This window comes from Tachysurus vachellii, chromosome 8 (genome assembly GCF_030014155.1).
Source record: "Tachysurus vachellii isolate PV-2020 chromosome 8, HZAU_Pvac_v1, whole genome shotgun sequence".
Taxonomy (NCBI): domain Eukaryota; kingdom Metazoa; phylum Chordata; class Actinopteri; order Siluriformes; family Bagridae; genus Tachysurus; species Tachysurus vachellii.
In genome coordinates this window covers 10,014,059-10,037,426 of record NC_083467.1, presented here as the reverse complement: position 1 = coordinate 10,037,426, position 23,368 = coordinate 10,014,059, and the positions used below count along the sequence as shown (strand labels likewise).

General features: G+C 38.8%; 1 protein-coding gene across 2 annotated transcripts in view; it reads right to left on the bottom strand.

Moving 5' to 3' along the window:
• Nucleotides 1-4,951: 4,951 nt before the first annotated feature.
• The window catches only part of man1a2 (mannosidase, alpha, class 1A, member 2), a 59,882-nt gene continuing 41,465 nt past the window's right edge, over nt 4,952-23,368 (bottom strand). For both annotated transcript variants that reach the window (XM_060876157.1, XM_060876158.1), the window contains 9 exons: nt 21,763-21,843; nt 16,039-16,133; nt 15,014-15,137; nt 14,831-14,924; nt 11,385-11,500; nt 11,083-11,302; nt 10,401-10,573; nt 7,369-7,484; nt 4,952-7,102 (listed from right to left, as the gene is read on the bottom strand). In XM_060876157.1, the coding sequence (XP_060732140.1) occupies nt 6,976-7,102; nt 7,369-7,484; nt 10,401-10,573; nt 11,083-11,302; nt 11,385-11,500; nt 14,831-14,924; nt 15,014-15,137; nt 16,039-16,133; nt 21,763-21,843 (1,146 nt within the window). In that variant the 3' untranslated portion in view covers nt 4,952-6,975. The remainder of the gene's footprint in view (nt 7,103-7,368; nt 7,485-10,400; nt 10,574-11,082; nt 11,303-11,384; nt 11,501-14,830; nt 14,925-15,013; nt 15,138-16,038; nt 16,134-21,762; nt 21,844-23,368) is intronic.

The window sequence follows — 23,368 nt, the reverse complement described above, 5'->3', positions numbered from 1 at the left end:
CTCCAAACAAACAGGTGTATAGGTGTATTGGGAATGTTAAACTGAATTAGTGTGTCATGATGGGTGTAATTTCACGGGTGTCCTACTCAGGGTGTATTCCGTCCTCATACTTGGTATTCCTGAGTATGACCTCCATGACCAGGAGTGGTTACTGAAGGTGAATGAGGGCAATAATTTATTATTAAATTCCAGACTTCCACACCTACTCAGATTATTACCGGATAATTATTAGCTTCAGTGTCTTTAGAGTTGTGACACCCAGATTGTTGAATGGGTGTTAATCTAATTGGCTGCTTAGTGAGATAATTCAAACATGACAACATGACCTACATGTAGCTTGCAATATGTATGTGCAATTACACATACTGAGTTTGACAGGATAAGTATCAGATCTGCAACCTGTGAAATATTTGTTGCAAAATCCAGCGTTGTGGATACAGGTGATTTATGAACTATATGACTCAGAAGTTAAGAAATCTGTTTATATAATCTATGCATCTAACAGACACTGAATAAAATAGTCAGATTTTGAAACATGAGATCTGACAAGCCCTGTCACCACAATTGCTACATCTATTAAAAGTAATTTCTTAGAAATTCTCCTTGACATTCATATGTACTTTTCAATGAGCAAGAAACTTTCCCTTTACTGTCTCTCATCTGAAGAAAAAAGTGTTCTCTCAGCATTGCTCATAAGGGGTGCACAGAGAGAAACTCTGAAGAAAAGGAAAGAGGTGTGAGATTTGCTGATGAAAAAAAACCGAGGTGAGGAATCCCCCTCTAACAGATCTGCAGAAATATCCGCCCCACCTGAATTTTTACTAACGTCCGTTTTCTAGAGGGGTTAATCCCAGTCACTTCTACATATCATATACAGTATAATCTGCCTGTAGTGACTATATATATATATACATATATATATATATATATATATATATATATATATATATATATGTATATATACACATATATATGTGTATATATGTATATATACATACATATATATACACACACACACACATGTATATATATGTGTATATAAAAATGTAATAAAAGTCAACTTTTGTTTATATATATATATATATATATATATATATATATATATATATATATAAACAAAAGTTGACTTTTATTACATTTTTTTAATGTCTAGGTCTAAATATGAAAAGATTGTATAGACAAATATTGTTCAGCACGTAGCAACTGAGATACAAAGAGAGCCTGTGAACTCAAGCAGGCCCTGTAGGCTATACTGTTCTACTCAGGAAGAACAGGCCAGTGGGTTTCCACTCATTTTTGGCAAAGGTTTTGTGAATAAGCCTGTTCTGAATTAGGCTGAATTATTAGTAATGTGAAGAGAAGTTTGTGGCCTCAGCAGCGAGAGACATCCAGGTGCAGAGGAAACTAAAGCTTCCCACAGAGAGAGTACTCTGATTCAGACATCTTCAGTCTTAGCCTCCAACTGCGGGTGGTACAGTATTGGCTGGATATAAAGTAGACCTTTTGGATCACTGTGCAACAACATGCTTTCTTCCGAGATGTCAGCCATTTTATTTCAAACAAATAACAGCCATACAGAGGGTATAAAACAATGTTAATTCAATGGCTCTTGAGTGCACAAATAGAGTGAACAGGAGTCAAGACTTAAATATTATCATTTTAACCTACTAAGAAATTCATTAAGTAACCCTGATATGGACATCAGTCTTTAACAACAACACCACAACCCACACAATATGTTGTTGAATTTCTAAATCTTGTCAAAAGTTAATTAGTTTTTTATAAATAGTTCTGAAAAACAACTTATTCAGAGTGACAAATTATATTTTTTAAATATTGTAATTAAGCAATGGACAGTATATACATTTTGTGAGTCTTCCTATAAGAAGAACATTTATGAAACACTACATTATTATAGTCAGCAGTCTGAATGAAATGAAGATATGATGAAAGACTGGTATAGAAATGATGTACTAACAGATCAACTTTTCCTGACATGCTGTTATAGGAAAATAATTTTTATATTCAGCTGCACCACACCATCTTATTATTTTACTATAACCGTTTAGTCCTAAATCCTAGAAATCCAATGATGCTAGAAAAGTGGAAAAAATAAAACACGGATAATTAGTTAATCATTATTGGCTTGTTGGGCAAATCAGCAGTCATCTGTATTCGACCCTCAAGCATTACTGCTAATGCTCAGATCTCATGATTAGGACAAAATCATCTGAAGTCAAAGAACCGTCAGGTTTAGACATATGATGCACAGATGTACAGCACAGAACAGGCAATCAAGAAGAAAACCCTGAAGGGAGTAAAGAAAAAAAAAAAGAGATTAAGAGATGTTTTGTCCAAAGGTGAAAATTTCAGTTCTCAGGAGGAGCTGTGCCACCTGCTGCAGCTGGCTTTGTGACAGAGCGGAAGTGAGTCACTGCCCATGCCACGGATGGCTAGGCAGCAACCATTAACACATTAAACACATGCTACAAGAGACATATGCACACACACACACACACAGGCCATTAACACATTAAACACTCCACTACATTTGCAGATGTCCACGCAAAATGTCACCCCACCTCTTTCCACCAGATGACTCATCATGACATATTCATAACCTTCTCGACATGACCTCAACAGAAACATCATGACTGCACTTCTTATCAGTGTAATAACTCCTTCTTGACTACAGAAACACTGCGTAGGGGGCCATTTTTAACAACATGGAAAAGACAGGCACCAGCTGAGAAACTGAGAGTGCAGTACAGATAAACCATATGCATGTTCTTTTGCTATTGAACACAGGAAACAACTTTGACAGTTTAATAGTGGACAAAAGGCATTATGCAAAATACAAGTATCAACATCGACACTTGAGAAATATCGTTGCTTCTCTTCAATAATAATGCCACTGGAAAAGCAATTACAAGCTTACAGAAGAATAGTCGTTACTTAATGGACTGTGACTGTCTTGGTTTCATCCTCCTCTTCTTCCTCTAATTGGTTTAATAAAAACAGGCACACTGGCATTTTGTCACACACTGACAAATAAACCAACAGGGTGACTAATAATAATAAACACACCAATAAAACTGCAGACAGTGGAAAGATGAGTGTTCACTAAGACACATTACTATTAATAAAACAACACCGGAAGGCATGAAACTATTCACACACTTCCAGACACTGATTATTTAAATTGAATTATAGGAATCTAAAGAGAATTCTAGATTTAATCTTTCCTCTCATTTATTCAAATCATCATATCAAACTCAGACTTGAATAACTGCAACTCAATTTCTCAACATTATTTATAGCCTTCATTAAAATATCTCAGAAGCCTTTGTTTTTTATTTGAAGCACACTTTAAATAGAAGAAAAAAAATCATGTTCCAAATTTATGAACAGATGGAAAGGGAACTATGTGACGTCAGTTAAAGACAGTTTTAATACAACCAAAATACTCATCTCTCATGACAAGAGGTTTGGGAGACAAGTGAGAAGACGGAGAATTAGCGTGATCCGTGTTGTCACTTGCTGAGTGCACTATTGACCAACCTGGTTCACAATGACACTGGCAGTGTTTTGTTGTGTACATTCATTGTGTGCCAACTCTGCCTCCTTATCTGCTTTCAGCTTTCTGTTTAACTCTTCACCTTCACTTAGCTGGCACAGTGACTTCAACTAACCTAAACTTCGCTGTATCAGCTAATAATGTTCAGACCAAAATCTGACAGATACCTGGGTATAAAGGACATACGGGCTTTAGCAAATTTGTCCGTTACCTTTAACAGAGCACACACACACACAGCACATGGTAGAGAATGGCATACATTAAGCCGGTAAGTCAACAGTGTGAATGTTTGGAAGCAAATATACTATGGCAGAAACTTGCTTAAGGAACTGGTAAATATTTGAAGATGTTAGTGAGAAAACATGCCAATAAGCTGCTCGCTGATCACTGGTGCATAGCCAGGCTAGCAAAACCGAATGACTTTTATTTAATACAGCCTTCACCAGCATGTGCAGAAATGTATTTACTTACTGGTTCCATCTACAGATATTTTAAACAGGGCAACTTTTTCTAATTACAATAACAAATGTATGGTGAATAAAGACAAGTCAAAGAAAACTCCATATGGCATCTTGTTTAAGCCATCAGTCTCCATCGCGCCGTATAATCTCCCAGTAAGATCAAAGCAAACACAATTATACATATTAAGGTGTTAATACTTTGAAGGACAAAGTGAGACAAGCAAAAGACAAAAATAAATAAACAAACAAACAAACAAATAAATAAATAAATATTGGTGGTAATCTAATCTACTGACAGGTTGTTTTAGATCTGATTGCATTAAAATGAGGATCTGTTTTTTCCCCATTATTTCATAATTAATAACAGGAATGTGTGTTAATATACATTCATTGGCCATTTTAATACGAATATCAACATCATTCTAACATTCTAATTCATGCCCTTATTCAATCAGCCAATCAGGTGGCAGCAATGTAATGCAAACTATCATGTAGCTATCCAGATCAAGAGCTTTAATAAACGTTCACTGCAAACGTCAGTATGGTGAAAACGCGACCGTGGCATGGTTGTTGGTGTGAAATGGGCTGGGTTGAGTATTTTATAAACTGCTGAACTTCTGGGATTTTACCCACAACAGTCTCTATAGTTTTAGAGATTCAGAACAGTTTGGTTCTTCTTCAAGGTTTGGCATGTAGTGCATTCTGAGATGCTGTTTAGCTCACTACAGATGTGGAGTGGTTACTTGGGTTACTGTAAGATTCTACATGTGGTCCTGCTGATACATGATTGTCAAAGCAAATAACTGCATGAATAGTAAGCAGGGGTACAGATGAACTAGTGCTTATGAGAGACAAAAATAAGTAGGAAGCAAAAACTGAAAACATAGGAAAAATACAGCTTGGTGTTATTAGCTTCAATTTATGTAACATCTTTATTGAATCTGTCACATTTTTAAAGATATTTACAGTACTGTCAGTTCAGTAAAAATACAGAATACAGAACACAGCTCTCAAAATCCACCTAGTGGTCATGTTGGCCTGGGCATCTTCCACAACAGAAACAGGTGACCGTTATTAGGTAGGAGGAAGAGACGTTAGGCAAGTGGGAAAAGCGCTGAAAACATACATACAGAGCATTAGCACGCTGTTGCTACTGCCACCTGGAGCAGGGGGAAAGCAATGTCATTAGTTAAAAATGTAGGGGTGCAGGGGTAAAACATTTTTGCAGCTGAAAGATAAAAATAGTTCCTACCAGCCAGTACCACTTAAAATGTGCATTATAAACACTGCATATTATTTTTCACTGGACATACTTTAAAGGAACTACCTTGCAAAAAAAAAAACAAAAAAAAAAACGAGTGCTGACTTTCAGTGGTGGCCCCCTTCCTGTCTCTTCTGACTGAATATCTCTCTAAATATTGCACCCATCAGGTCAGACAGAGCAGACAGTGCGGCATGCAGTGGGGGAAAAGCATATAGAAATGTTGTAAGATTTGTGAACTACTCACTGGAATGAAAATAAATTGATCCAAAGCCCATAAACCTCCTACGCCTTAGTTCAGCAATGGTGCAAAACCAGTACAAAAATTGGCGTCATCATGGACATGTTAGCATAATCTCTGTGTGCGTGTATAGAAAACGTGACTGGACTTATCAAAAGTTCTTTGCTGTAGGATATTAAAAATGAATCGTTCTCTCTGCCTTGACCGATGTGTTCTCTATGTTTAGTGTTGAAATTCATTTGTTAGATCAGTATCGGGGATAGAGAAGTCTTTCTTCAGTCTTTCTTCTGAGTGTCAGAATACTTGAATATGAATACATGTGAGGCCATAAATCCAATACTAATTCAGTCAATCTGTGTACAAAGTAGTGTGGATGAGAGCCAGATCACACAACCCTTTATTTCAGACTGACTGAGTGCTTGAAAGGAAAACATGGTATACTCGCATGCGCACTGCAATAGAAATTAAACAAATGTTTTTTATTCTTTTTTTCCCTTTGAAATGGTTTTGAAATAAAATATGTGCCATGTGCAATGACAGTCCTGAAAGCATCAACTAATCTATTAGAGCTGCGAATGAACGCAAAACATCAGCCATTTCACCCACTAATCATGGCAAACCAAGAACATACTTGACTTCAAATCTGGACCAGAATTTGACAGATGTTTTCTGAAGGCTGACAGCAGACTAACACAAGAATGTGCACACACATACGCTCACGTGCATACTGTATCAGTACATGAGAAGCCACAGAGATCCCAGGGTGCCTCTGGCCCGTGTTCTCTCTAAGAGGGAGAGTGGGAGAGATTTCAGAGGTCACATCATCCAGCTGTTGCCTCCCACAGCACCAGGTCTGGGTCACAGTTCAGATTGAGGGAGTATGGGGGGTGGGGTGGCAGGGTTATGTGGGGTCTGGGGGATAGTTTGGCCAGAGAGCCATTTGTCCTGCTGCAGTGATTAAGCAATGTAAGCAATCAAAAAAAAAAAGAAAAAAAAAAAAACAACAACCAAAAAAACCCCAACAACAATGAAAACAATAAGTCATGTAAAATCCTCTTTCTTCACAGAGAAAAGACATTTTCCGTGTTTGTTCGTTAGCTGCAACACATGACCGCTTCTGATTTCTTTGCGGAGTTGTGGTGTTCTAACAGCTTCCACCAATGTCAGAGCCATGCAGCCAATGAGTGAGTCACATAAGCCATCTGTGCTTGACTGGCAGCTTATCAAAGACAGTGAAAAACAATACAAGCGACATATAGATGAGTTGACAGAGTCTTAGAGTGTGTCCTGGTCCCCTCTGCTTGGCAGTAAAAACCCAGAGTCCAGGTGGTTGAGCGGAAGAGTCCCTCAACGCGGTAACTCCTGAAGGCAGTTACCTGCAGTCTTTCAGAGGAAGAGGAGGCGAGCACCCACACTCGCTGAGACTCCTCTATCGCTATGCCTGGCTGCCAGGCAGGGTGATGTTGCCCAGATGCAGCACTGGTAGTGGATGAGCTTCTGTGTTGAAGACCCAGTTCTCCAAAGGCAGCAGATCATCACTGGAGAACAGCAGATAGAGATACCTACAGCACAGGAAAAAAAACACAGAATCCTCTTTCAAGATTCAGCTTTGCTTCAGTTATTCCTAGGCTTTATTTTTCACATTATAAGTGCAGTGAAGCAACTTCATCAGCAGGTGGCATCAATGTTCAATAAGCTTGAGTGCTGAATTGACAGAGTTGTTAAACGTCATTTATGTTATCATTTATTATAATAACGTGTTATTATTTGTCCTCAAAATACCAACTTGTATCTAATACTCAGATATGAGAAAAAACAAAATAAATACTTGAGAGTCTCTGCTAAGAAGAAGCTCTGCTGGACGTCATCGTAGGTGGGGTTGGAGGAGTAGACGTCTTTAACCCCAGAGAAACCTCCGCTGACTCTGCAATATTTATCTATAGCCTGCAGAAAACAGTCAGATATATGCTTTCATAACTGGAGTACAGGCTGGCTGATATATTCAGATTCAACCAAACAATCAAATGCACTAGATTGTAAAGTAGCACAGAAGATACATTGTGCAAAAGAAATTATATTTAGTTATTTCAGCTCATCCCAAACGCCATCTTAATTTGCAGCTGCCATGTTCAGTACTCCTCTCTCACATTGGCTGTTCCACTGACACTAATACATACCCAACACAGGGTTAAAGACATGAGAGACAGAAGCAATCTGTGCCAATAAAGCTCATCATGCTGCTATTGTTTACCTGAAACAACACTGTGTGTCATACAGCTGGTCTCTCATAGACTCATTTCACAGGGCTATGGACTGCATCTGGAACCTGCTCACTTCAACCTAATCCATTTAGCAAACAGCAGCTCGAGTATATCTGCGATCTAGAGATTTGATATTCTATAGATATTACATTTATTTTAAATACAGGTTGACTAAATCACTAAAAATACAGTTTCTCTGTCGATCACTGGTGTAAATCAGACCCAATTGACCATCACAATTCAAAATATTTGAAATCATTCGAGATAGATCAGAAGTTGTTATTAAACAAAAGCCTAACGAGGACACCGTGTTAGTGTGAACAATCAGTGCTCACAATTGATTTAATAAACAATGTATAAGAACACAATGTCATACTCATTGAAAACATTCTGCCTGAAGAGGCCAAGTGGGACCTGGTTGTGCATCACAGCTGCATTTGAATTTGCAAATCTGAAGCCTTGGCAAGTGAAAGATGTTCACTAAGTTGCTTTTCTAACTCTGTGATAAATGGCCCAATAAACAGTTCTCTCTGGGACGGCATATATTTGGATCTGGCTGACATTTTGATTTTGCTGGGCTTGTGTATTTGCCATTAAGCATTTGGCTAGTGTCTTGCTTTAATTTAGGGAATTCTTTAGATACACACTCAACATCCACTTCATTAAGAACACCTGTATTCATGTGGTTGTCCAAATCTGCCGACCGTCTGGCAGCGGCACGATGCAAAAAATGATTCGGATACAGGTCATGAGCTCTAGTTTACATTAAATATCCAAATGGTGACCTTTAGGAATTTTTCATATGAATTGAAAATTTTCATACGAACTGGTTTGAATATTTCAGAAACCTTTGCGACCTTTACACGCAAGTCTCTAGAATTGACACAGAATAGTGTGAAAAACATAAAACACTGCATGTTCAACAGTTTCATGGGTAAAAAAAACAACAGTAATGATAAATGAGATCAACAAAAAAATGTCCAGATTGGTTTGGGCTGCCAGGAAGTCTTGTCCCTTTTCCACCGAGGCAGTTTGAGTGCTGGTTCGGAGCCAGAGCCTAATTTAGAACCAGTTCTTTCTGGTTCAACAGCCAAAGCACCGGCTCTGAACCAGGAAAAGTGGTTCTTAAGTAGCACCAAAACGTTGCTGGTCTAGACTTAAGAACCGCTTGTGTCAGGGGCTGTGGGCGGGGCTACTGTTAGCGCGTTTGATAATGTACCTTAAGTATAATAATGTTTAATACACTTTTACTTTACCGCGATATGATACATTATCAGCACACATGATAGTAAGTAGCTACATGCTAAGGCTACCTTTTTTCTGTGTTAATGATAAAATAACGTTATGTACTTTCTCGATTACAACCTCCGTTTATACAGATTACATGGAGCTGCACGTACACGTTGGATTCGCCGCGTTTGGATGTTAATGTAGGTTCACAAAGCTATGAGCATTAATAGTAAAGCAACAAACCCCATTGTCGATGTGTTTGTCGCTGCTGCGCTAACGTTGCTGGCACACGTGACACGTATACAGTGACGTCAAACTCGGCTCTTTGACGGCTCTTTATCCGGTGGAAAGACAAACCGTTTCTTTAGATGGTTCGCCAGTGGAACCAACTTTGAACCAGCACCAGTGCTAGCTCTGAACCAGCACCCGGTTCTTTTTGGTGGAAAAGGGGCATATAGTAACTCAAATATTCACTCTTCACAACCACAGTGAGCAGAAAAGAATCCAAGCAAACACAATGCATAAAACCTTGAGGTGGGTGAGCTACAACAACATAAGACCTCATTAGGTTCCATTCCCGTCAGCCAAGAACAGGAATCCAAGGCTATCATGGACTGGACACGGTGTCACCTAGACAGCTGAAAATTATTTCAGTTTCTGAAATACTCAATCCAGCCCACCTGGTATTAACAACCATTCCATGGTTCACTTTTTTTTTTTATTCTGATGTTTGAGGTAAACATTAACCGAAGCTCTTGATCTGTATCTGCATAATATTTTGTTCTGTGCTGCTGTCACATGATTGGTTGATTAAATAATTACAAGAATTTGCAGATGTACAGGTGTTCCTTATAAAGTGGACATTGCATTACATACTATACAATGTTAATGAATTATTTTTCTTCACCTATGAGAAGTTTAATGTCTAGCCCGCTCTTATGCACACTCTTAATGTGATTAATGTATGATCGTTTGCATCATGGCACCAGACGATTCCAGCTCAGCTCTTTGAATTATGGCTTACATTAAACCAGTCTGATTTCACTGAGGACTAGGGGGTGAAGGGCTGTAGGAGTGCAGAAGCTAGGACATAAACAGCTCCGACAGGACACTGTGTTAGTAGTCTAGAAAATAAACATAATGCTATTTAACCAAACAAAGCTGACAAATGACAAACAAACATCTATTTCTAAAATGGAGCAAAAAGCAGGTTATAACTTAAACAAGAACCCGAAAGACATTACGAATATAAGATCAGGGTAAAAATAGACTTCTGAACCGAGGAAGGTAGGTCTATTCAGTTTGCTTTGATCTTGCAAGGTGAACACGTCTGTATGTATATAAGCAGGAAGTGAAAGTATGGACTGACCTGAGCTGCTTCCCAGCCCCATTGCCTGTATTTGGGGTCATGCGTGAATCTCCACATGTACCAATAAGTCTCAATCACCTCTGGCCTCAGGATGTAATACTTCTCATTCTGCCTCACAGCAACGGCCTCCAGCCCACTGTCAAACTTGAAGGCCTCTGGACCAAGCTTCAGAACTGGAGATGCACACAATGCTAAATACACATCATCCGAGCAGCAGAAGAGAAAAAGGCTCCAGCAGATTTTACTGATCACACTGTTTAACCCAGTTATGAGGCCTGTTATGGAAAAGCTGAACCAGTTTATCCAAATTAAGCTGCGATGAAACCTCAGGCAACATGCATGATTCACAGACTGACAGAACATCTGTGTTACCAGGCAAACACACTTAGCTACAATCTGACCTGGTCTGAATTTATATGAATTTTATTTTTTAGTCATTTGATTGAGTCTGTTACAGCAAGAAAATGTTTACATTAAGAAAATATACGATTTATCAAACAGGTCTGCTACTCGTTCCATTAAATAGTTTAACCAACTTTAGCTGAAAAAGTAGTAACACCACAACATTACTGGACACATTGAGATTTAAAAAGACTTGAGCCTATTACTGAAACTATTGCCTTTAAATCCTGACTCTACCAAGCAGCAAACTGAGATTCTATCAAATCCCTTCCTTACTGACCTGTGCGATCGTAGCTTTCATGGCAAGTATGGGCAATCTCAGCTCCCAGCTGCAGGTAGTGGCCAGCCTTGTCTCCTGGTGACCCATCTGCCCCTAGAGCAAACATGCCCCCAGCAAAGCATGTCAGGTGACCCATCTTGCGTTCCAGGTGGCCGTTCTTCCACTCGCCGATAAAGGTGAGGCCGCTGCTAGACTTCCGGATGAGGTGACGTTCAATAGCCTTGTAGTTTAGAACAAAATAGGGTGAGCAAGGAGAGGAGGCATCTACACTAACATTGCTTATTTTTGGCAATGGGCTTCACCTCAATAGCATCATCGTAGGTTTTGCGAGCCTCTGTGTCAGTTTTATCAGACATGAGCCAGGCCTTCAATAGATACTCATAGAAACTGTCGCCGAGTCCTCCCACTGATGTGTGATCTGAATAACATAGTGGAGCAAGGGACACTGGTAAGGCTCATGGGATAGACATGCTTAGAAAGAGCAGTGAAATGAGAAATCCATGAACATACAGTCACTTGCCTTGCCCAACCCAAAACCAGAACGATACACAGCAGACATGCTTTATTAGGACATGGGTATGAGATTATGAGGCAAGAGTATACTATAAATTATGTATAATATTTGTTCCTGTTCACCAACCAGTACAAGTTTATTCAGGCTCAATGGACTCCCTTATTTTAATAATGCAATAATGTACATGTTATTGCCTGTGTTCATTTGCAGAGAGACTCCAGCAATCACCTATTCACTCTGAAAGGTCACCGCACACTGTGTAACATGTTCATGGAATGTTCATGGAACAGAGATATGACTATAAATATTGACAACACTAACTGAAGCTTGATGATAAAGAGAGAACAGTGATGCATGTAAAGAAAATGTTAGCTCCTAATAATTTGATTGAGAAACTATGAATTATGTTTAAAAAGGAGAAATAATTTGTGAATTACAAAAAACACAATATTCCTGTGTGTTGTCTTTATAATTGATGATAAGCTCAGGATACCTAGAATGCAGACATAAGATCGACAAAACCGTGACAGGCAAATCACTGACGAATGAAGGAAACTTTAGCAAGTCCCAACGCCTACATGTCAGGTTCTATAAGCAGGAGGGAGTTTGGTGTGTGTATTTGTGAGTGGAGGATACTGTGATACCATGGAACAAGCAGCGGAGGGTTGTTATACAGGTGACTTTAGGAGAAAAGAAACAGATGGCCGGGAGATGGCAATGCTCCTCCTGAGACTGTCGTGTGCACATGGGTGAAGGTGGATTTTCCCACTTTATGGCCTCTTACCACTTGTTGAACACACCTAGTATTTACACAAACTACACTTGGGAGAATTAACATTTCCCTCACACTCACTCGCCAAAATCTAACGACTGTGCAGGCACATAAACCCAGGCACAAACACGGTAATTACACATTTCCATAACAAGAGCATGGCGCACATTTTCAAACACTAATTACCACCAGTTGTTCATGTACTCTATGTAGGTGATGTAGAGAAAAGATATTGGAGCAAAGAGAGAAAAAGACAAAGTCAGTGTGCGGTGAGTCATAAGACAGTGAGGATAGAAATATGAGTAGTAAGAGAATAATGACACAGGCAGGAATTAGAATTTACACACACGCGCACACACACAAACTGAACAAAAACACAAAGAAATACGTGGGATTTTCTGTAAGGATGCTTCTTTTTGTTTTATCCTCTATTTCTGATATTAGTTTATGCAACAGCTTGGATTCAAATCATGCATGTATGGTAAAAGTTCCAACATGGTGGTGCAGTGTGTAGAGTTTCTGCCGCACAGCTCCAGGGTCTCCTCAATTCTGAGTAATGTTTGTGTGAACATTCTGTGATTGTTCTTCCCATGCCCATGTCTATTTACTCTGGGTTCTTTGGTTTCTTCCCATTTCCCCCAAAAAAATGCATGGTAGGTAGACTGGTGATGTTTAGGTGAATGTCCTGGAATGGACTACCATCTCATCCTGGGTGTATATCCACCTCTCACCCACTATGACAATGACCAGGAATAAAGTAGCTACTCTGCTACAGATGAATATAAGAAACGAATGTACACAGCCAGAGGAGTCATGAGGGCAGGAGTGGAAGGAGAGGATATGAAAGGGAGAGACCCTCTAATTCAGTGAGTGGAAGAAAGATGATGCATAGATGCAAGACATATGCAAGCAGTAAAATATAACATGATATATCGTGTGTGTATGTGTGTGTGTTTGTAATGGTTTTTCAGGACTTGCAAGTGTTTAGTATTTAGGACTTGCAAGTGTTCAAAAGCTTTTAACACAATAATGCTCAGCTTTTAGTCTCAATGGTTGGCACCAGCAACTAGAATTTTAAGGGATGAGTGTATGATTTTTTTTTTAGTCTATGATTTCCACCATGATGAACACATTTCCATTTTGAAATGATAAACAGAATTCACAAGACTTCGATCTTCCTACTATTAAATAACAAGACATGTTCTAATAAGGCCACATGGATATGCATAGGATGCAGACAACAAAAACAAAGCAGACATTTTGTCACAGTGTAGGAGACGAGGCCTCGAGGGATAGAACGATGCAAGCCATGTACAATAAATGCATCCGTTAGTGACAAAATACATTTGTATGAGAAAATGCATCATTTATAAACAGGTACAGCCATACACAAGTCGATGAACACGTCTATTTAGAAGGATAATGTGCAGTATTAATGGTTTTATTTTACAACCTGCTATGCATGTGTATCTCTTGTTGTATTTAAATAAAAAAGTGTTCATAACTGTCACAATCATTCAGCGATCTTAATGTGTGAGATGTGAGATGTTTTAAACACATTAAACAATACCATGATGTTTTTTCACAAGGTAATCATTATAACACAGCTGGTGTATTATAATATACCGCCACAGTGATAGATAGGGTTGTAAAAAACCCATCATAGTTTATTTTATTCAGACTTGTTTTTTTTATTTGCCCATTGAACAACCAAGACCATTCTGGGCAGGTTCTCACACACACTGCTTGCTTTCGGAATTTATCCAACTTCAGGAAAATCGATTTTTGTTCTTTCCATTTAAACCGAGAACATACAGCCCCATGTTTTCAGTTTTGCGAGCTTGTGGTATTTAAGTACTCAAGATTCTTTGAGATGTTGGTTACAGACATACGTGTTGCCTATTAAAACACTCATCTTCACTGCAGTGGATTTCACTTTCACATTTTTCCCATTTCACTTTCTCAGCTTGACTACTGAAATGCTACTACGTACAGTGTTTGTATCCATAAACCTGGACATGCACAAAGACGCACACTGTGTACACCTAGATACTGTATCTGTTAAAATGAAGGATGGCCTTCAGAATTTTAACACAAATACCAGCTTCTGTTATTGGGATTTTAATAACAGAATACATCATACTGCTTCAAATATCAGCTGTTCCTTCAAAAATACTGCAGTCATATTGTCATATTATCTAAACACAGACTGATCATATACTTTAAAGACAAATGTGAGCTAGTAAATGACCACAGAGATAAATGTTCGCTGTCATCATTGCCATTTTATCAGTAGAGCTTGTCTGAGTGCAAAACACAACATAGGATTAGTGTGAATAGGCCACCGCATCTCAGACAATGACAAGCCTTACAACGTGCCATACAAGTGTGAATCCTTGCTTTTGTTTGTATTTTGTTTATGCAGAAGAATGCAAGAACTTTAAGAAGTGAAGGTTACTCACGCTGGCCCCAGCGACCTGTGCGAGGGTTCAGGTAATTTGGGTAGAGCCCATTAGGCCTGTCCATTTTAGACAGCAGCTTCCGGATATGCATCACCTGATATAATAAGCAAAGCATAAAGTGTTGTTTGAAGATTAACCACCTACACAAACACTTATGCATTAAGTGCATTTTAACCCACAAACCTTCTGATAATAGGCAGGATTTCCAGTCAGATACGTGAGGTGCACAAACTCCATGTGCAGTGTTCCAAACTCAGCCAAGATGCTACTACCAGCTGAAGCCCAGCCCCAGTTACGTCCCACACCACTGAGACAGAAGAACAAAAGAAGTTATATATCTGCTCAAGTTTCCATCTGACCTAATAAGAGAAGAATAACAGTAATATTACTAATATGATAATAAAGTAATAATAATCCATCTATCCTACACAGGGTTGTAGAGAGCCTATATCGCTACACACACATTTACACACAATCTTTGGATTGGGGAGGAAAGCGAAGTACCCTGAGGAAACCCCCGTACCACCGCAAGCCACCGTGCCCTCCCTAATAATACGTCACGAACCATAACACAACTCTAACACCATTTCAGTGTAATATAATTCTTAGACACTGATGTGTTTTAGTATGGAGAATTTGTATTATTTTTTTTTATTTTATTTGCAAAGATTATAAAGCACTTGGCTTTGAATAAAGATGTGTGAAAATCTAAAAGCTCTCGGTTACATTCTTGATTGATCCAGAAAGCCTCTGTTGCTGTGTTCCTCACTCATTCATATTCAGAGTATTCTCAGCACATCCTAATTGGCTACAGCATGTTTTCATTTGTGTCGGACTAGTTGTTTATAATGACAGGCCGAGTGGTGGCTGGGTGGAAAGGGATTAATAAAATAAAAAGCTTTTATCTTCAGAATTAGACACACCTTGAAGGTCTGTCGTCTCAATATCCTTGAAAAACTCAATTCATTTACAAAAGCTTTGTCAGTCCCCGTTTGATTAACACTCGATTCATTTACAAAAGCTTTGTCAGTTTCCGAGGAAGGCCCAGGAAGGCAGAGGGACGGTCAGGCGCAGATTATACACTGTGGACTTTGTGACTAAGTTAGAGATGCAGGGGTAGATAGAGAAAGAGGAGGATGGAAAATAAATGTAAGTCAGTTAAAAAAAAAAGAGAAACACAGAAAGAAGCTTAATGAAGGCAGAAGTACCTTTTAAGGTTGACCATGGCCCAAGGGATGCCTGTGGGGGTGTTGAAGGCAGGAAGCAGCTTCTCAGCCAGCTGAACAGCCTTCACCTTAAAAACCTACCAAATGAACAGAACAAGAGCACAGGAGAGACAGTGAGCAGTAAAACTTAAATAAAAGCAGTAAAAGTGGGTAAGAATAGCCCTCTTATCCAATACATTTTGCACCATGTAAACTGGAGCAATCTGACAGCATTTCACCATTGAGTATGAGGACAGGAAAGTTAAAGCCGAACGCTCAGTGCCTGGTATGTGGGTTGTATGATCCTATGACCGTGTGGGCTATGAGGCAAAGATAGTGGTAAGACAGTAAATATCTGCTGACACCCATGAGGGCTTTGAATATGATTGCTTCACTGTGGGCATCATTCTACCAGGTGATGTCTGGGTGTGCCAGATTAAGTAAGAGCTGTATATAGGTTGCTGCTGCTGTGTTCCTGGGAGAGCTTCATTTAAAGCCACAACAGCAAAGTCACTAATACTATACAAAAGCTAGGCTGGCAGCTTTGCACACTACATAATCATTATCTTGGTGTACATGTTGTGGCAACTGGCTTGTTCATAAACAGTAGTTTAGCATTTTTCTTCTTATCCTAAGCGAGAGGAAACATACATTAAATACTGATCTATCGCATTTCAACAAAAAATTTTTTTTATTATATTATTTTTTATACTCATTTCTTTTTTTTAATACTAAAAGATATGACAGAAGTCATGAATTCTCAGCTTTACTAGTGCAAAGCATAGCATTAGGAGTCTTTTCTGTGATTATGTACAGACTCATATAATCAAAGCAGAGAACATTACTTATTTTTATTACTGCTTATGAGCGATCGTTTCCTGTCCATCTTCTTAGCTATCTTTTCCTAGACATTTAACCACAATGCCTATTACATACACTGTTCACTGGAACAGTTACAGACAGCTTGATTCTAGAAAATGCTCTCTCAGGAATTAAACTGCTAAGGAAGTATTGGTGTAGACTGATATAGATTCATAGGAGTTCGTCTCACATGCTGGGCTCACTGCAATGCCATGCTAGTTGAGGTTATGGATCACTGCTGCTATGATAAAGGATTAGAAAGAAAAGAACACACATAAGATTGTTTTCCAAGTCACCGGCTTTTCCTATCTACTCATTATGGCTGTGGAATCTCACGATTCGTTTTTGTTGATGGAGCAACCTATACTTGGTGACTGACAAGGAACAGAGAATGAGGGGGATGTAATTGTGAGCTTTCTTTCTAAGGGATGATGGAAAGCACAAATCGCACTCCTTGTAATGCAGAAATCTTGGCCAACTAACTTCTACAGATGACTGCAAAATGTCAGCACTGAAAGGTTTGTAACCCAGGTGTTAAGCAGATGCAGTATGATGTTATAGTGATCAGCCTTTGCAATTGGTTACCTAGGTGGATTGAGATCTCGTAAATGTTGCCATGTTCCCCGAAAAAAAACCAAAAAAAAAAACACCACAATAAAACAGAAATGATACTTGAAAAAAATGAGACATTAGATTTCTGCTTGCCCTCTACTGCACAGCCTGGGAGATCCTTAACTGTGAGGAGATGCAATAATTGGATCCCAATGGCAAAATAAAAACCTCGCAGGTAACCAAACTACTGTCCTCTTGTGTATAAACCATGATTTTGACCTCACAGTAATTACTCTATGTCAGGTTTGTTTAGCAAGGCATAGAAACTGAAAATCCTACGGTTCTGCTCAGACGTTGTGTTGGCACCAGGGTTTTTATGTTAGTACAGTGACATAGCTTTGATCCCACTTAGACACAAAGGTCTCAGAATATCTGCTCATGCAGATGATTATTTGCACATATTTTCCATAATGAAGCAGGCAGAACATGGCACAGAAACTCTTGTTTCCCACCTCATGAACTTTTCTGAGTTAATCACATTTTTAATGGTAGCTGGGGAAAAAAAAAGAATTTCTATGTCTTCAGATTTTGTGCAGTGCTTTGCAAATAAGATCATTTAAATAATGCAGGTACATTTACAGAAGTTCTGCCATTAAGAATGCCTTTTTGTTTCAGGTCTCATTGCTTCACAATGGTAATGGTACTCCTTACAGCTAAGGATGAGCGACCATCAAGGGCTGGGTCTCTCTGTGACCACCACCACTGTGTTCTGATGAAATGCCTCATAGCTCTCAACTGGAGAAATCCAATTTTAAGATCAGCACATCAACAGAAGTGGTGTCATTGAGAAAACAGAGGTCTCTTGCAGGTTGGTGGCCAGTTTATCCAGGCAGGGTGTCAACTACATTTGGCTTGCATGTCAACCCACAGCACAGTTTCCTCATACTGTCATTGGCAGTGTTTATAACCTTGAAATACTTTGTACCCTTTCTCTAAAGTTGGTCAGGACGGACGGCACGTGATGCCTTCAGTTACAAACAACCTTATTGAAAAATGGAAATTTTTTAAAGATTTTTTTTCCCTCTAATTTTTTCTCGCCATCTCTCTGCTCAAATGCACAGAACCCTCTTTCCTTTTCTCTCACTGCCTGTAGCTGCTTTAACTCAACTGTGGCACTTTAGGTCAGGTCACACCTGCTCTGATTTGAAATAGGAAAGAAAACCTTATTATTTTCAGAACATTAGTCACCTGATAACAGTGTGAAGTATCCCATATTGAAGTTAAGCAAACTGACATTCAATAGTAGATAATTAACTTCACATATTTAAGAAAGTGGGCAAGTTTAATAATCACTCTTCTACTCTACTAGCTTTGTTGATTATTTGATAAATAAACTTGTTAGTAAACGACCTGTCTTTAACTGCCATGTGAAGAGGGAGATGAAACTAATTTCACTTGATTATGTTCCTCATCATTATTATTATTGAATGGATCTGTAGCATAATTTAAGAATTATGCCTCATACAGAATCTCATCAATGTATCTCATATTTTAAGTACACATCTTTTAATATATAAAGTACAGTGTGAAAGTTTGAGTTCACCACCGACTTTGTTTTAGCAAAGTGTTAATTACCATCCATACTTATTTTTGGTCTGTTTATTAAGATACAAACAGAAAATACATGAAATAAAGGCATACATGCGCACACACACACAACATCTCAGAACAAAATGGTTTCTTCAGGCATGAGTCTATATTTGGTGTGATCTCCCTTGGCACTAAGCACATCTTGAACTCTTTTGGGGTTCTCTCCTAGAGTTTTCTGAAGTAAACTGATATATTATACAAGGCTTATTTCAGCACTTCCCAGGCTTTTTCTCTCCAAATATGATTGTACTTGAGATTATTATGATGCTGAAAAACAATACCATCCCCAATCAGGTGTTTACAGAAGGAATGGCATGATGAAATAAAACCTGTCTGTACATTCCAGCATTCATGATTCTAACAAATCGGACAGTATCGCCAACATCGCTGGCAAAAATCCGGCCCAAAACCAGGACAGACGTTCCACCATGTTCCTGGCCTAAGACTTTTGTGCAGACACACACACACACAGCTTTTCAAAATTTTCCTTTCATAGCTGACAGCACCATCAAAGTGCTCTTGGCCATAGAAAAAAAAAAAACAACTGGTCCCCTCATCTAAATTCTACACTAGTGTGACAGCTCTGATGAGTGCTGTACCTGAGTACAGAGGCGTGCAGCTTGTGCAGAGCTGCTGGATGAGCCTGTTTACTGAGAGCTCTCTGGCCAAGAGAGACTTCTTCAGTCAATTAATGACTTTAGCTGTTAATTATAGCTATGAAGCCCAATGCAGCAACACATCTCTAAACACTTGTAGTCTTGCATTTTTCTCTCATTCATTCATCGCTCTCCTAAGACACAGACTAAAGGGGAGGACACAAAAAAACAGAAAGTTAAAGAACAACTGAAAAGTCTGGAGCAAAAGAAAATGTACAGGGGAGAGGAAAGCGTGTGTAAACATAATCCATCATGTTGACACCGGTTGGTCGGGAATAGGATGACTGGCAGCAGAAGGCCAGCGTGAAGGCAGCGGTGCTGTGAGGACAGGAACGAGAGCTTCACTTTCAGTTAAACTTTCCACTTAATTCTCCACCTTCATCTCCATTTCCCTGCTGCGTTTTTAGCTAACCGGCAACAACCGTTAAAACCAAGTTTTATTTTTCTAACATCCATTTGCAGCGGAATGTGTCTTTGTGTCCTCAAGTTAAAACGTGGGAGGTCAGGTGTGTATGATACTCAAGGGAAGAGAATTCTGACACTCCTTTCTTGCACTTGAAAACCTCTTAAACAGGAAAGAAGGTGTGACTTCTCATTTATAGGTATGAAGAAATTTCCTTTTTGACCTGATCTTTATTTCTGAGTGAATGGCCGATATACAAAGCTACACATACATATAATAATCCGTAATCAAAGTTTATGCCTAAAAAAACATGAGTTAATGTGACATTAGAAAACTATTAACCTATGAAACTTTATAGCTGATGATAAATCTGCTGTGCTGATTATACAGTTCTTTGAGTCATTTCTCTAGAGAAAACCTGTAGAATGCTGTACTGTAAGTGAACAATCTGTTTCACATCACATCACAAAAGTTTGAACAGGATTGAGATCAGGACTTGAGCCAGTCACATCATTCTCATGTTTAAAAACGTACCCAAAAAAACCTGATTAATTTTGAGCCAAAAAAAAAAAGCTGGTTATACGTTTGCTTTATATAATTTAATGAATGGATGCACATGTTCTTAAAAATGAATCCAAATGGTAGTACAAACTTTGGTTATATGGGTGGGAGAGAATATTATATTATAATATCATTTCAAATAACATTAGTTAATGCTCAGTTAAAGCTCACAACATACATTAGAATGAAGAATAATAATATGAGCTGAGTTTCTGACCTTGTTTTTGACCTGGTTTGCATATTTCAGAATCTGTTGTGTTTAAGAAAAAATCCAAAATCCCAGGACAGCTCTAAAGTTTACACTGAATGGTGATTATAACAAAAAAACAGGATTCTGCAGGCAGAAATGCCATGTTGATGAGAGAGGTCGTAGGAGAATGGCCAAAGTAAAGTCTATTACTACAAAATAGAGGAGGAAAATATAAGAGGAAATGTGAATACTGGAATATTTTCCCTAGACTGATGCTTATAAACACCACAGAGCAGCTAAACACACTGTACTATATACCTGAACCTGCAGACATACAACATCTTTGAGTTACTAGACCATTTTTTCCACCCAGAGCAGAACCAATAGTGCTCTATTCATGCTTACGGTGCTGCTGGAATTCAAACCCAAGTTAATGGCAACTGAGGTAGTTGTGCCACTTGGGCACTGTACATTAAACCAGTACTGCTAAACTTTACACAATGAACACAGAAGGGTCATGGTAATACACGGAAGCAGATATGCTAAAGCAAGATAAGCAAGTGAGCAAGAAGAAGGGCTAATTAACAAGAATGGAGCTTATTTTCCCAAAGAACACGGCACAGTGGCCAGTCCAGTTCACTATTAGAATTTGTATGGACTACATGTATTTTTGCACTAATAGTGTAAGACATACACACACACACACACAGGCAGACACGCAAATATTTTTTGAGGTCCACAAACTCATGGAGTCCTTAGGTGACACCTTTTACAGCACTTTTCCATTTCAAAACCATTAGCAAATAACCCGGTGAATTTTTCTATGCACTTGAACAAATCACAAAATATCTTACTTCTTGTCCAGAGAGGTAGTATGCAGCAAGCAGTCCCCCAATGAAACGGATATTGACCTCAAAGACAGATACTTCTGCATTCTGTGGGGAACAAAAGACATTACATATTTCAGTCATGTAGTAATCCCAATACAGCACCATGGTAGAATAGATCACCATTTTATACAAGAGCTGCAAGTGTGTGTGTGTGTGTGTGTGTGTGTGTGTGTGTGTGTGTGCACGTATATTTTTAGTATTTTGGTCCCCACAAAGATAGGAGTAAAAGCTTTAGTAAGATAGGTTTAGAAGTAAAACTTTTATTTAACAAACCGAAAGCAATACAATATCATCTGTTTATAACCGTAGTTAAGATTACGGTAAGATTTAGGTGTAGATACAGCATTTTCTGGGGTGAATAAGGGTGTGTGTGTGTTATCATGCATACATGTTAACAGTCTGCTGTGACCCACACACACACAAACAAACAAACACAATCAACAACATAGCTTGTGTTGTATGTTGTAAAACCATATACACACAGCTGCAACCTAAAATTGCTTATACAATCCCATCACGACCCCACATATGCTTCCTGAAATAGAAGAGCAGAGCCTTATACTCAGGCAGATGAGACGGCTTCTTAATGGAACAAAAATGACAAGGTCATGCTTCAGCTGAGTCGCTTTGCTTTCCCTTCTTTTCCTCTGGCTATATTATTGACAACGTGTATGAGAAGAGGATCAACTCGGATACGGGTTGTTAAATCCAAGTCAGCTTTTGGGTTCATTTTTACAAATTAATTAATTGTGATGGCACGCAGCCTCATTCATCACCTCCATGCTACCAGAGAGCCCAAATTCACAGAGAACCTAGAATAAACACACTAACAATGACTCATCACAGGCCTGTAACCTGTGCAAAAAGAGAGAAAAAAATGGCAAAGTGGCATTCAGCCCTAATGACACATCGCTTTTAGTGCAAACATGAGCATACTACTTAAACAGACCAGATCAGCTCTATGTGATTACGTTGGGGCTACAAATATCAATTATCTTGTTTTTTTTTTACGTTTCTTAAAACATATGGCATGTAAGAGCAAGTGAGTAAAATGTCAAAAGCCTATTAATAAAATCACTGAAAAATGCTCAAAATATGTAGGGTTCAAAGGGCTATTGAGCCCAACAGTGAGAGTTTCCAGCTGCCTCACAGCCATTAAACACACTCCGTAATTAGTGGAAAATGAATTGGCAAAACTCACAGCCAGAGAGAGAACCATGTGCAGTGGAGGTTTTGTGAGCACCAGCCTCCGAGCTTCCGACCTTTTATCATACTCACTGTATTACTACTAATAATGCCCGACACTGCTACTATTATACTGACTAAAGCTGTATTACATAAACCAGTGATTAATCTTCTTTCTGATCTCACAGGCCTCAAAAAAGACAACGTTCCAGTGCTCTTGGATTAGCTCTAAACTAATTTAATAACCCTCGGCAAGATGAGAAAGAGAGAGGGATGGAAAAAAGAGAAAATAAAGGGTACAAAATGCGTATGGGAATACAAAAATAAAGAAAGTGTGGGTAAAAAATGACTGGGAGATGGAAAGGACAAAAGTGCAATTTAAGAA